The sequence below is a fragment of the Mugil cephalus genome, chromosome 11 (genome assembly GCF_022458985.1).
Source record: "Mugil cephalus isolate CIBA_MC_2020 chromosome 11, CIBA_Mcephalus_1.1, whole genome shotgun sequence".
NCBI classification, from domain to species: Eukaryota; Metazoa; Chordata; class Actinopteri; order Mugiliformes; family Mugilidae; genus Mugil; species Mugil cephalus.
Window position 1 is genome coordinate 15330471 of NC_061780.1, and position 14938 is coordinate 15345408.

Sequence of the window (14938 nt, forward strand, 5' to 3'; positions counted from 1 at the left end):
AGCATTTCTGGGGTTTTGAATCCGCTATTTTACTACCGCTTGTTTCTTTTCCAGCCTTGACTCAATGGCCCATTTTCCAGAGCAGTAAATCACCATCAGCAGCAGCCCGGCTCGAATCACATCCATGCTTGTTGTTGTTTCAGTGTCGCCACTAAACAGTACATTGTTCTAAAAGCTTCTGCATTACTGCCACTTTCTGGCCTTGGGTGGGGCAGGGTGCTGGAAAACTGCATATTTCATGTGTAAAAAGATGTCTTCATATGTCAGCAGACTAATTTGTCCACTGGCAGGTTGCTTTGTTCTTCCTTACCTCGTAAAATCTTTTGCCATTTCTTGTAGTTTGCACAGAATATGTGTCAAGTCATTGTGTTTTGGTACGGAGATAATGCTAGGAAGCCAAGAGTATATTAAGACGAGAAGTTTTTTCACATGAGTGTGTCGCCTCATCACTTATCTATTTGCTCACTTCGTCCCCGACTCATCAGTCACTCTGGGTTATTTGCACTGTCAGGGGCCCTATCGCAAATGCCCCGGACCTTTTCTTTATCACGTCATGCCAAGATCCTGACAAGTGGCGAGCTAAATTAGCCAGGGAGTGATGAGAAGAAAGAGCAAGAGAAAGAAAGAGACAGAGGGGAAGTGTGGCGGTGGTGGTGGAGGAGGGTTGGGAAGACAAAGGCAGACGAGGGAAGTGAAGCAGAGAAGAGGGAGTGAGGCGAGACGACAGAGAGGGGATTCAGAGAGCGAAAAGATGAAATGCGGAGATATGAGAGGAAAGAACCTGATAACGAGGCCGAGATAAGTGACATTGTGATTGGAGAGCTCATGGAAGGTGTAATTGTCCCATGGAAGAGATTTTTTTTAGGAAAATAGCCCCGGGATAAACACCTGTGATTGGAGAAGCCTTCACAGAGACTCACTCACACAGGGCCAAGTATGGAGGGAAGTACAGTCGTGTATTAGTCAGGGGTAGACAATGAAGTAGCAGCTTGAATTTTGCTCCCTCTGCAGACCAAATGCTAATTCCACTTGGTCTGCAGAGTGGAGTGGAGACCAAGTGGAGTGTGGAGTGCTAGCAAAAACCTAGCACTCCAACAGTACCTGCGTGCTGTGTTGAAACACACATGCAAGCAGGAAACTGGATTTGAATATGAGAGTATTAAGCTATAAAAGACATACTGTATGTTTGCATCGATCCATACAGGCCCACGTATGGAGGGAAGTTCTGCGAGGGCTCCTCCAGGTCCTACAAACTTTGTAACACAGAGGATTGTCCCCCCAACACCGTTGACTACAGAGCGCAACAGTGCGCTGAATTCAACAGCAAACAGTTCAGGGGGTGGCACTACACATGGAGACCATACACCAGAGTGGACGGTGAGACAGTTTTCCCCTTTCATTCGTCAAAATGACTCAGAAGAAATAAATTAAGACGGCTTTTACGCTGGTTGTCCCTGACCTCAAATTTTCTTCTTGTGTTCCAGATCAAGATGTATGCAAGCTCTATTGCCTTGCTGAAGGCTATGATTTCTTCTTTGCGCTGGCCAGCAAAGTAAAAGATGGGACATTGTGCTCACAGGACAGCTCTAATGTCTGTATTGACGGGTTGTGTGAGGTAATACCCGATGATATCATGTGTGTTAAGTGTGTCAAGTCTTTGAATTTGAGAATGGATTTAGCAGTAGGGGAACATCAGTAGACACCCTTGTCTTACCTCACTACCACTTGTTGACCTGTCACCATATACAGACTAAATGTCAGTAGTCTTCTACTGTTGCAGTTTATTGGTATGATGTAATGATGTGCATGCTATGTACATAATCTTCTGTGTCACCAAAAGCGGCGATGTTTTCCTTCCACAGAGAGTGGGCTGTGACCGTGTTTTGGGCTCCACAGCTGTGCCAGATGCTTGTGGGGTGTGTAAAGGAGACAACTCCACCTGCAAGATCTACAAAGGACAGTACACAAAGCAGCATTTCACCAATCGTATGTCACCGTAAATGTTCAGTTTATTAGTTTTGGTGATTTCATTTGAAATGTTTTAAAAGCTTTGCAATTGTTTCTTCATCCAAGATACTTTTATTGGGATTTTTGCAGCTTTTGGTTCTTGTCTAACGTTTTATTTTGTCTTTTTCAGAGTATTATGGGGTGGTGACCATCCCAGCAGGAGCTCGGAGTATCCGTGTGATGGAACTGAATACGTCCAGCTCCTACCTGGCTGTGAGGGACAGCCAGAGACGCTACTACCTTAACGGCCACTGGACGGTTGACTGGCCGGGCCGACACCCCATCGCTGGAACCATTTTTGAGTACAAGAGACCATATAACAGACCAGAGAGCCTCGTATCAGCCGGCCCCACCAATGAGACACTTGTCATAGAGGTAGGCAGTCAGTGAACACAGGGATCGTCATTTTACCACTACATTGCTTTACTTCTTATGTTTTCTTCCACATATGCGTATCAACATATTATTATTCCTTTAGGTATTGCTCCAGGGTTGGAATCCGGGTGTGCGCTGGGAATATACTTTAAAGAAAGCTGATGAGAAGCTGGTGAAGAATCACATCAAACACAATTACACATGGGCCTTAATACGCTCCCAGTGCTCAGCGACTTGTGCCGGAGGTAAGAACAAACATGAATGAAGTTAAATGAAAATACGTTCTTCTCTTTGTTCAGAAAAGCCCTTTGGTGAGTTTTTGTTTTGAATACAAATAGGTCCAAAATGTTGGCTGAATTGATGATGAAGGACAGATCCCTTCTCTGGGCTGGGCCACAGATTAAGAGGACAGTTTGTAGATCAATAGACAGGCATCTAAAGTTCAGCCCAGCCACTCTGACCTGTAATAAGGCTGCAGGTTAAATGGAGATGAGAACGTTCCCATCATTACTGAACGGACATTAGAGGCTCTTGTTTAGGTGGGACCTCTTCTTGTTCTCCTGGAGACCTGCTATTACACACACGCAGCAAGCAAGCGCTCACATGCATGTGTGCGACCATGGCCTTTTGTCCCACCAGAGGCCTGGTATTAAACTAGTATACGCACACATGCACAAGCTTCTGCAACAGCGTCCTGAGCAGATAATTTGTGGCCAGAGGTGAAGGGACAAAGGTGTATGTGCGTGTGTGTGTGTGTGTGCGCTTACGGACACACTTCTCTTTGTGTGTGCTCGCATGTGAATAGATGTATTTGCACACGTGCGCTGTCTTGGCTTCATATGTGTGAACAAAGCCCCCAGTGTTGAATTCCAATTGATTGACCCTGCGGGTTAAAGTTCCCCAACCCGGGCTGTTGCCGTCCACCCTAACCACGTCCACCTCTTTGTGTCCTGATTGTAGGCCGTGATGGGCTGGGGGTCGCTCGCTTTATTAAAGAGTGTGACTGACTAAGTGACCTGTATGAGTGGGGATGTGTAGATTGACCTTGCCTAAGGCCAAACAGCAACTAAAGCGATTTGCTTTCCTAGGAACTGAGAAGAGTAACGCCATAAAAATTAAGAAAGTTTCAATAAAAAACTTGTGTACATCTGTCCCAAAATTATTTCTTTGCGTGACACATGTGCAGAGGGAGGTGTGGTGAAAAACACTTGCTTAAATATCCATCGACCACATTTTCTCCCCCTCAAGGGTGTTTTAGTGAAACATGTTGGTTCCATTCTCGTACATTCGTGTGCATGCATGTTATGTGCAAACATTTCATAGCATCCCGGCTTTTTCTCAGGCAGCTGTTTCTGACAACAAAGAACTGCATGACCCTGCAGTTTTATTTTTCTGTTATTGCACAATAGTCAAATGGGAGAGAGTAGACTCAAAATTAAAATGGCATTCGCCTTAACAGATGATGACGCCGAACTTATTGATCACCCACACAGGTCAAATGAACACCAAGGCAGCGTGCTACAAAGACCTGAGAGTGCAGGTGAACATGTCATACTGCAATCCCAGATCAAGACCGGCTACTGGAATGATACCCTGCAACACCCAACCATGTCCTGCCAGGTCAGACCCTCCATATTTTCATATGTCAATGCTGTGATTACTGTTGTCTGTCATGAAATCTGAGGCTTCTTCTTCATGGCTGATTTTTGGCAATGCTAGCAGCATAGCTATATCGTGTGTGTGCGTAATTTATCCCAAAACTTTGGTCAAGAGTGACGTATCTCAACAACTACTGGATGGATTGCATACAGTCACCTAGCAGCTATGGTGATTTTGAGGACTTCTCAATTCTTACCCATCCAACACTGAGAAGATGTCAAGACACTAAATAGAGTTTAACCTGCAAATAAGAGAACGGGGAAATTATCCCAGTCATTTATAAATCAGTTTTCATTTATCGGAGCAAAGAGTGAACAAAAATTCTTTGTCAGAAGTAGTCGAATGCAGAAATTAAACCCATTGCAAAGGCTTTAATGATGGTCATAAGTTTAGAATTCATGTAGCAAATATCACAATAAAATAATAAACAACTGGATTTCGTTGTACAGCTAAATACCTGCGCACCTACTGATGTCACTCCCCTTCGCTGTACTTTTTGTTTCGTTCTTTTTAACGAATGTTAGCTTGCTAAAGTTACCACTCAGCTCAAAGCGCCACCATGTAGCTTCAGAGAGCTGCTAGCATGGCTGTAGGATCATGTCTGGATGGATTTATGTGATTAAAATATCACCACTCCTTCAACTCAAAAACAAAAAGCAGAGTCAGTGATAATTTGTGGTTTCTAAAGTTTCTCAATGACCTCATTGATTTATCTCTGCTCCGGTCTGAACTGGCTCTCAGTCTGGACATCATTAAAAACGCTATTTGAACTGTCCAGACATTTCCTCAAATTTTCCTGATACATATTTGGATGGAACACAGCACGATGTTTGGACTCCTGGACTTCATGGTATGTCAATTATTCAGTTGTTCGGTTGTTCAATTGGATCGAATGATCCACTGCCAAATAGTTTCATATCCAGGTATTTAAGCTCATCGTGCAATCCCGAAGATTTATTTGTGGACAGTTTAGTACTCTCTATTTTGTCCTTTTCATGTCTCTTTTCATTATGTGACTTTACCGTTTACCATTCCACATTCTGTCCTTTTCACCTTCTTCATGACGGCCTGACTGCCATCTGTTATTGGTCTTCTGCACCTACACATCTGCTCTGTAATTTCTTGACATGCAGTGTCAGAAGAGCTGTTTATTGGTTGAGTCAAGTCTTCCAAACTTCCCACACTATCTCCTCATAATAAAACGAGCGGAGGGTGTCAGGCAGGACTGACAGTATTCTCCACCCTTTCCACCCCATTTAAACACCTGTTCTGCGATGACAACATTTCCCCCGTCTAGTAATGAAAAATAACTCGCAAGTGTGTTCGACGCAGGGAAGAAAGGGAAGTTCCAGTGGACATTTGGTCTGCGTCTTCATCCCGTTTCAGCGTAATGCCTCACCAACTGTCATGAATAGTTAGCTTCTGTGTTTGCTTAATGCAGCAGGCCAAGGAATTGTAAAGCTATTCACTCACTATGGAGCATCACTATGGGACCCAAGCTCTCAACAAAACAGTCTCTGGTCATATTAGGACCCACCTAGAGCTCCGTCAATCGTGAACGGAAAATGCACTTATTGGAACGCGTTGGTTCGCTTCCAAATTTCGTGCATCAGAACTTTTTTTTTTCTCTATGGCTGAACTAGACAGACATCCAAAACTTAATTTCCCTCAGGAAAGTTGGAAGCGTTATCACAAGCCCACACTCACTTTCATATTGCTGCAGGCAGGCAGGCATTCCACTGGTGATACCTTGCATGCCGCACACGTTTCTATATGATATATGGCGACGCCAGACAGAGTTCGAGAAAGATCCATTTACGAGTTGTGTGGTTTTTTCGGGTGTGGTTCTGTAGGATCTTGGCAAACGTCGGTTGGTTTGGTCACTGTCATTCAGGGCCAAGGCAGAGGATCAAAGTTCAGTCAATGCGATCGGATGCCGTGGACATCACTGGGAGCGGTTCACCCGATGACAGACAGGACATGTCTGAAAACACACAGGGGAAAGGTCCCTCCCTTGTCTGCACTGCTCTGGACAGTGTCACGTAGGGTAAAGTCCAGACCAGACCACATATCAGTGAAAGACGCTCTTGGGATAGCAGTCCTTTTAATGACGGGGAGAACTGGAGACCTTGTTAATAACGCTAAGGTTTCATAAAAACAAAGTTTACTTTTTCAACCTGAACAATCACATGTGGGGCACTGAAAAATATGTACTTATAAAAGAGGCAAATAACTGCATGAGTTTGAGGTTACACTTGCGTGCAGCGCCTGCAACAGGTTATTGGCCGCAGAATTTCTAAATACCAGTCAAATCTGTAACCAACCGAGATACAGGATGTCATTCCTACAACAGCTGTTGCTGAGGTATTACTTCCCCTGTGCTCATTTGTAGTTAGGGCAGTATTTTCTAAGATATCAAGCAGACCTTATCTCTCGGGCATACAGTATTCCTGCAAGAGTAGAAGGCTACCAGTGCAACATATGGTAAAAATGAATGATATTGGATTCCTTCTCACATATCTACCATTTTTGTAGTAACAAAGAGGGTAGATATGGTGTTATATGTAGCCTTCCTGTCATGTGGTATAGTCCAACATGTCCAGTACATGTATGATGATAATACAACATTTTAAAAAATGAATGAAAGTTAAATGTGTTCTGTTTTTTGTTTTTTTTGATGAGAGGATTTAAATATTTAAAAATGCTGAACTCTCTCGTGCTATAACAGTTCAAAACTGACAACGGCCACTCTATGAGCCTCTAAGCTTGTAAAATGAAAAGGAACATTTTCCAAATGTTGCACGTACCCACCAGTGCTACCACTGCTGCACCGACTCGACAGGACAGTTACAGGGATGTGCAGATGCCTCTCTTTCCAGGAACAACAAGAGAATTCATCTAGAGGCCTTTGACAGCTGCCGTTGAGGCGTCAGTTCCTGTGTGACTCTATTCTGAGTCCTCCCACGTACGCTCTTAGCAATGGTCTGAAATATCAGCCAAATTCTTGCAAATGAAGGGGACACTGCTGACAAGTTGTTCCTTGATTTATGAGCAGAAAGGGCTTTAGCTGAGGCACGCTGACCTCATCTCGGTCAGTGTTGCATGTGCACGTCCAAAAAATTCCGTTGTTGCGCGTCCAACTGTGACTTTGTCCCTTGCGTTTAAAAGTCCTTTGTTATGTCGGGGCCAAACCAAACCATTAAAAAATGTTTTAAGAAGTCTCGTTATTACTAAACATCCAAAGACCTTGCCAGAGGGAGACATAATAAGGCCTTGTTGCCTCCATGTTAGTGTAAATTAGTACCTATGATGCAATCAGTTGCTTTCTGCTTTTTATGATGATAAATAATTGCTAATTATGCCAAATGCGCGAAATGTAATATATATTTAACACTGAACAGTCAGAAAGCAAAAGAGAAAGAACTCTAAAAATAGGACTCAGGAATATTCTGTGGTGCAGCTGAAGATGTATTTATTCTTTCTCTATGCTGGTGTATGTAAAATGTAATGTGTAACACATTTAACATACACAAAGTCATGGGCCTTGCTCAGACTGTGAACTGAAATCAGTTTCTTGGCATGAAGAATCCAACTGGATCCAAATAACATTTCCAGGTGTTTTGAAACTAGATTCCCGTTTAACCGCGATTTTAACTGGATATTAAAGTTTCTTTTGTAACACTTTATCAACATGTAATTACAACGTCGAATGAGAAGAATCCATGCGAGGGCCTTGGAGGACAATAACCATCTGTGGACAAAACTAATTGTTTCTGGTACATTTGAGGCAGGCAAAGTCGTTCCATTTCGTTTCTTATGAAATGTCGTCCCCCCGTCTCTCACCCGTCTCTCCACTGCTACCGATCAAAAAAAATGATTAAAAAACAATGACTGCAGATAGTTCAAAGCAGAATGACTGGCCATCAGCTGCTGTCTGGCGCACACCCAGGCACGAACAGGGAGAAGACAGTGCAGCGGAGGAACAGTGGTGGTGTCCACTTACTAGAAAGCTTCACCTCGATCCAAATTTTCTCACCCTCTCATTAAGACAGTTGCAGGTATTCGTTTTGGACCCCCACCCCAAAATCAGCGCAGGCACTAGATTAAAGACCAAAACAGTCTTATTAATGCCAATGCAATCATATTCAGTCCACTCGCTCCATTTCTCTTTTTCTTATTACATTTCTTTGGAATCCCCCTTCTTTTCTATGAAGTCATTTCTCTCTTAATCTGCACCTGCTCGAGACAAAAACTACTGTTTCAAGAAGTTTTTTTCTCAGGGTTACAGTGTTATGCATGGCACCAACATTATGTAATCCACTCTGAAATCATGGAATCTTAATTACACTGGCATCTATCTCATATTTTATAGTGACCAACAGCTGCTCAGAAGGGGATTTTTCCCTCTGTATAGCAGTGTCACTGTCGGAATGTTTCCCTCTTGCTGAGTTTGTGTGTGTCTCCGTTGCGGAGCAGGTATCCTAGGAAAATGCTGCGGTACTGACATCGAGTAGTGATTGTGTTGACAGGAAATATATCTAAAGTCCTAAGAGAGGAGGCCATGTCCTTCAGAGCTTTGTTAGGTCAGACATTTGAAGTAATAATGGCATGTATTTGGTTCATTGTGTCATCATGTGTTGTAATGTGCTTTGTGTATTATGTATGCATCTTTCCCGCTTTGTTGTTACTGTCATATTTATGACAAGCTGTAGCACACAAAATGTAGGTAGAGAATGCCTTAAAACGCAAAGAAGAAGTATTCATCATGGTTTTCCCTTGTACTCCCAGACAGTTGTGACTCATCAGAGAATGGACATGGGCCTTCTGAGGGTGTCCTGTGGTGTCTGGTAAAAAAAAAAAAAAATCCTTTTATTGGGGGCCTTTGGGACCTATGGATTGAGGGTAGCGTGTGGATCAGGCCTGTTCCAGTACATCCCAGAGACACCTGATCAGTTTGGGATGTAGGAAATTTGGAGGCCAAGTCAACACCTTGTGCTAAACTGTTTTTGTGTGTGTGTCTGTGGGATGTCTACTGCCATCAAGGAGCGTCAGTGTTTTGGGGAGGGAGTGCCTTGTCTGATCTTGGCACGTGTTACATCTCTAAGTAACATCCACATGAATGCCAGGTCCAAAAGTTTCACAGCAGAACATTGTATTGTCATCAGATGGTCAATGTTATTAACTGTCAGCGGTTTTAATGTTGTGGCTGATCGGTGTGGTACTACATACCAGCCTTTTGCTAATGTGAGCCGTCTCATACCTGCGCCTAGAGGGCAGCACAGGGAAGTTGCAATTAGGTGGGTGTGTTATTTCCTGTGCTTTTGTGATCGTGTGTAATGGCCTTATAATTGAGCCCCGTTTTGTCTGGGGAGACCTGTTATCTTTGCAGGATTGGTGGTTACATACCTGAGTTTTCCCTGGTTTGTGAGCATGTTGAAGAAACCAGTGGAGCAGTAGAAGAAGATGGCTTGAACAATACTCTGGTGGAAGTGAAGGAGGAGATAGAAGAGGCAGCATGGAGTCCTTTACGGTTACAGATGGCTCTATGTTGACCTGTCCAACAGGTGGAACCAATGACATTTTTAATGCTGCGCTGAGAAACCGACGAAACGAATCACGTATGTTACTGATACTTTGATTTCAATAAAACGGAACTTGCCTCGATTTGTTACTAGTTTCCCCAATATTGTCATAAGTTGATAAATCTGCGATCAATTTACTAGCCGGAGGCGGAGCGTTAAATCCTCTGGGCATTCGAAATGGACGTGGCAGAAGAGGTCTGGGATCCGCAAGGCAAATTACATTTAGCTCAGTTAAAGTAAAAGGAATCGATGACAGTTTTATAGAAAACCTCATCCCCCGCTTCAAGAGTGCATTTAGTGCACTCTAAAATGTTGTATATTGAAACAAAACACACTGATCTAAACTAGGTTTGTCAATTATATGCCCTCGTAGAACACAAATTGACATATAACTTTGTATATTATGTTTTTTATACCATGTTCACGGTGAAAAATGTCATTACGCTCTTATTGCTAAATGGCTCATATCAGGGAATGTTTCAGGGGGGGGTGGGGAGTGCATATGTCCAGGATCTACCCTTTCGGGTAGTTTGGGCCTTTGTCTGCTTCCCTCTGTCGCCCTCACACACACACACACACACACACACACACACACACACACACAGAGGCATAGGTGAAACCATTGAGGTCAGCGGTGAGACCTCCTTGTCCCTCCTTTCACACACTGTTGTAAGCGTCAGTGGCTTCAGGCTCGGCTGTAAACATGTGTCTCATGGTGGGGACGCTTTGATGTGGCGTCTCGCTTCTTGCCTGCGTGACCTGTCCAACCCCACTTAACCACACACACACACACACACACACACACACAAACTGGTATCAGGGAAGGATAGCTGTCACTCAGTCTAAGTTGCGCTCAGATCGCGGCTCTTCCAGTCTCTCAGGAGGGATTTGTGGGAGCGGGACAGCGACACGCTCTCCGTCTGCGTCTCTCTGTCTGCGTCTTTTAAAAGTCATTTATAAATACGTTCAGATCCTCGTCCTCCCGCTCTCTCTCATGCGCACCAGCCCGACCGCTCCTCTGCACGCTCGTGGTTATCGTGAAGGCATGTTCCCCTTCTGATGCCTTTGTTTTCCTTTCTCCCTCTTACCTGTTCTCTCGCGCGGTCCGCCCGCCACTTACAAAGTTACACACGCCACTCCTATCGGCATTTACTCACTAATGGATTTGCGTGTTTACACTGCGCTGAGGAAGCGGCGATAATGGCGGCCGTAAAGCAATCTCACAACTTGCTTGCACTCATCTCTCAGGCCTATCGGCGTCATTAGCTCACAGCTGGAGCAGCTTGGGATCACGTGCACGCGCGCGTAAACATTAGAGGAGCCATGTGTTGGCACGACACCTCGGTAATATGCAACAGACTTCGAGTGTTTTGATAGATCATTTCGATAATTGAGGAATTTGGACAAGGCAGCACTCCGCCGCGAAGATTAACAGACTCGATATGCTAATTTGAACGGTAAAAGCTGCTGTTCTCGTGCGATTGTAAAAATATTAGATCATCTATATGTTTCCTATTGATTGCAGTGTAAACGTCACGTTTTTTTTTTTTTTAACATGCATTTGGATTCTCGTGCAAATATGTGGTTTGTCGCAACCACTGTAGCACATGCAGAGGTCAGATTTCATGCATATATTTGGAAACCTGTAGCTGAAAACATGCATATTATATAGATTTTCTCCATTTATCACATTAATATATCCCCCTCCCATCTATTATCTTGACAAGTTTGTGCATGAACCATGAGCTAAAGACACAAAACATGCTAGTCCGTCCAAAGCATGCGTGCTCGACTGGACTAGCCGTCTGTGGTCCTCAATCCATCTCTTCATGTCGCACTATTCTGAGGCCGCGTAGTTATTTCATTTTGCTGCGTCTGCACCCAGCGAGTTGGCCCGAGCAGGAACTACATCATGGAAAAGGGTTTCCGATGCCCCCTCATATTTAGAGCCTGATATCATTCGGTCTAACAGCGCAGGCGACCACTGATATAAGCATGTACACACACGTGAAAGCGCACACACACGGAGCCGTAAACACTGGTCGGAGGTTATTTGATGCTCCTGGGGTGCATGCAGACAGAGTCACGTCGACCACAAAGGCCATCCGACACGCTGACCGCAGGACACCGAATCTCTTGCGCTTCTGTCCAGAGAGTGTGATGCTTGCTCCTCCTACAGCCACACTTACTGAAAGATCACAAGGGGGCCGGCATTAATGAGTAGCCCGCATTATGCCAGCGGCCATTCCAGTGAAGTCACTACAGCGATAAATCTTTGGCTAAAGTATCGTTGCAAATTAAAGCTCTCTTTGGCGTCCGCCACATTAAAATATTTCAGCCGCTGCAGGTCAGATGGCTATATTTACTCTTCCACGCAGACAGCGACGTCTGAGACGTAATGAAGTAGATTCAAAGAGCCAAAACAATGTGTCATTAAGTGTGCAAATATAACGTCATGCGGAGTCGAGTTGGTAAATTTTCCTATGTAATCAAGCCATGATATAATGTGTCGACTTGCGCGCCAGGTTCGCAGAAATCCTGCGCATTTGGACAAACGCAGATGCGCGCTAATATATCTCGGCTCTTGAAAGGACACGTTGTGGCTGCAGCTCTTCTTCTTGCATTTACATCATGACACCGCGAAGCATCGGCTCCTATTTCTTCGCCCGATAAATATCACGTCAGCGCGGCGCGTGCACGTGTTGATTGCTCAGTTAGCCGCCTAAAATAAACGACCTAATGGAAACTTTCATCTCCGCCTTCCTCTCTCAGACCGTCCTTTGATGATGACACGGTTTGTATCTTCTTCCCCGACGAGCCGCGCCGCGTACGAGGCCAGATGGACTTTCTCCCACGATATTTATTTAGATTCTGCAGCGCGTGTTTAATGCCCTTTAAAGCTTTTTCTCTTCTCGTCCGTCCCGCGCGGCGTTCCGAGCGAGCGTTGCACCATGTTACTGCAAATAAAGTTTAGATTGTTAATATAAACAGCTCAACGTGCTGACAGCAATTTTTTGGCGCTGTTTGGGGTGGATGTTAGGAGGTCGGGTGGCTGCGTCGGGGTGAGGTTAGAGGGAAGATGACAGAGTGCCTGATGAGGGATTGAGCTTCAGGCACCTCGAGTTTGGGGTCACTTGGAAGAGATGCAACCAGGCTTTAAGGGAAGGGGGGGAACGCTGGAGATTAGGCGATGGTGTTGGAAAAAAAAAATAAGAAAAAAATATATATATATATAACATAAACTGTCCCAAAGTGAGGCCTATTAATTTAAGGGTGTTTATTATATATCCTGAGACTGCCGATTATTATTTGTGTTTGGAGTGTTGGGTACAAATGGAGGTAATTATAAAAGAAATATGTGGTGATGTTTAGTTTTAGTGGTGATGAGGGCCGGGTTTGGGCAAGCAGGGGGTTTAAAATTTAGCGGCGAGGCTTGAGTTACAGTTTTAAAGCCGGGTGTTTTGGCTGTTCGGACTTGCTCTGAAGCCAGTCGTCCGTGAACAAGCGCCTGACACCCTGTAGAGTTAGGCGTGCAGCTCTCCAGTGTGGCTGATGTCAGCAGCACATGGGGCCTGTAACATTATAATGCTTCTTTTAATCTATTAATAATCTACACGATATAAGTTCACGGGTACTTTTATTTTGAAACATCTGCAGCGGGAGAGGACAAGTGGCTCGGATCTAACGCAAGACGTCTCTCTCATCCGCTTGCTCTTGCGTTATCTCGTTGCCACTTGTGAATCCCTGCAGACTAAGTGATCGAGGAGCTGTGCGTGTTGACTCAGCGGGCTTGTGTTGTGTTGTGTTGTCCCAGCTGGTCTGCAGGGGAGTGGGGGGCGTGCGGCCGGAGCTGCGGAGGAGGGGAGCAGACGCGGCAGGTCCAGTGCGTCCAGAAAACCAGCCAGACCGGCGCAGACGACCTGGCCGACTCTCGCTGTTCCCGGCCCGCCCCAGCCAGGAGGCAGGCCTGCAACACGCACAGCTGTCCGCCGGTGTGGACGGCAGGGCCATGGTCACAGGTAAGCATTTACTGATGATAGGTAGTAGATATACCGTGTCCTGAGTAACTGAGAACCATCCATGACCTGTGATCCTTTTCAGTGTGTTTAAACTGATGTAAGTGAGTAAACGCGTATTCACGTACTACAAAGCTTCAATTCACAGGAGGAAGCAACACTTCACACTCACCATCCACTTAAAGAGCCCTGCACATTGTGTTGCTAAGTGGTCCCCCGGCTTTGATGGCTTCGCCGCGTTTTACGACAGTGATCTCAGTGGCTTTAAAGTATGAATGTGCCCACTGAGACCTCTTGTTTTTTTTTTTTTTCGCTCTCCAGTCCCTTTCACATTGTGTGTGGTGACTTGTCTCGTTGTTAAACGTCTTTAGCTGCCATTCCGCCCCAAACATCCCGACCTGCATGGCACAAACGGTGTCCGGTTTACTTCCTCTCTGGCGACCTGTGGCACATTGTAGTGCGTCACAGCCCAGAGTTTATTGGATGTAGTGAAACGCTTTCAAGAGTTTCGACTGGGACTGCGCCATGAGATGTGTGTCTAGTGTTAGAATGAAACTTTGGGGAACTTGTTAGGTTGCCTCAAAGGAATTATTAAGGGAGTAAAGCACAGTAAGCCATTGTGTGTAGAGTATGGATATTGAGGCTATTCCAATTCTGTGCATAGTTGACTTGATAAGATCTTTAAACTGTGACAATGTTCATGTCATGTAATGAATTGTGTTTAAATTCATCTCGATAAATCTTTTCTTCCATTGGAAGGAAGGAAGTCTTAAAGTACGACTACGGAAAATATACTTGAACAATTGAGCCAATACTGGTTCAGTGTTATATTAAATAATGAAAAATCGAGGCCTTGACTTGGTGTTGGAAGATTTTGGACAACATTCGGGTTCACAGAGACCCCGAGCACACTTCATGTATCTGTTGAACTTTCCCTCTGTCTCTGTTAGTGTTATTCATTTGTGACATTTTTCAAAGTAACTGTTATGAGTATTTGAACCTGGAAGACAAATAGATAGAAAAAAATAGCATCCAAAATTCCCCAAATTTACAAAATCAAACTTTTATTCACTTATTTATTTAATTATTTATTCCAAACTCAGTATCTCAGTTTGTCAATTTATATTCAAGTCAGTTAGACGCCATCAATATCTCTATATGTAGAATTTATAGAATTTTATTTCTATAAGTCTGGGATACAATGACATTAAATCAGTCATTTTCACTCGTGAAAAGAGAAAACTTCAGGGGACACTCTCATCTTCCTACTTCTTCTGTTTATTTTGTTTTTAACCTAAA

General features: G+C 44.3%; 1 protein-coding gene across 3 annotated transcripts in view; it reads left to right on the forward strand.

Annotated features, from left to right (window-relative positions):
• LOC125015739 (A disintegrin and metalloproteinase with thrombospondin motifs 16) overlaps positions 1-14938 on the forward strand; it is a 49775-nt gene that overhangs the window by 31571 nt on the left and 3266 nt on the right. For all 3 annotated transcript variants that reach the window (XM_047597668.1, XM_047597669.1, XM_047597670.1), the window contains 7 exons: positions 1205-1377; positions 1485-1615; positions 1863-1986; positions 2138-2382; positions 2486-2627; positions 3876-4002; positions 13438-13642. In XM_047597668.1, coding sequence (XP_047453624.1) covers positions 1205-1377; positions 1485-1615; positions 1863-1986; positions 2138-2382; positions 2486-2627; positions 3876-4002; positions 13438-13642 — 1147 coding nt within the window. The remainder of the gene's footprint in view (positions 1-1204; positions 1378-1484; positions 1616-1862; positions 1987-2137; positions 2383-2485; positions 2628-3875; positions 4003-13437; positions 13643-14938) is intronic.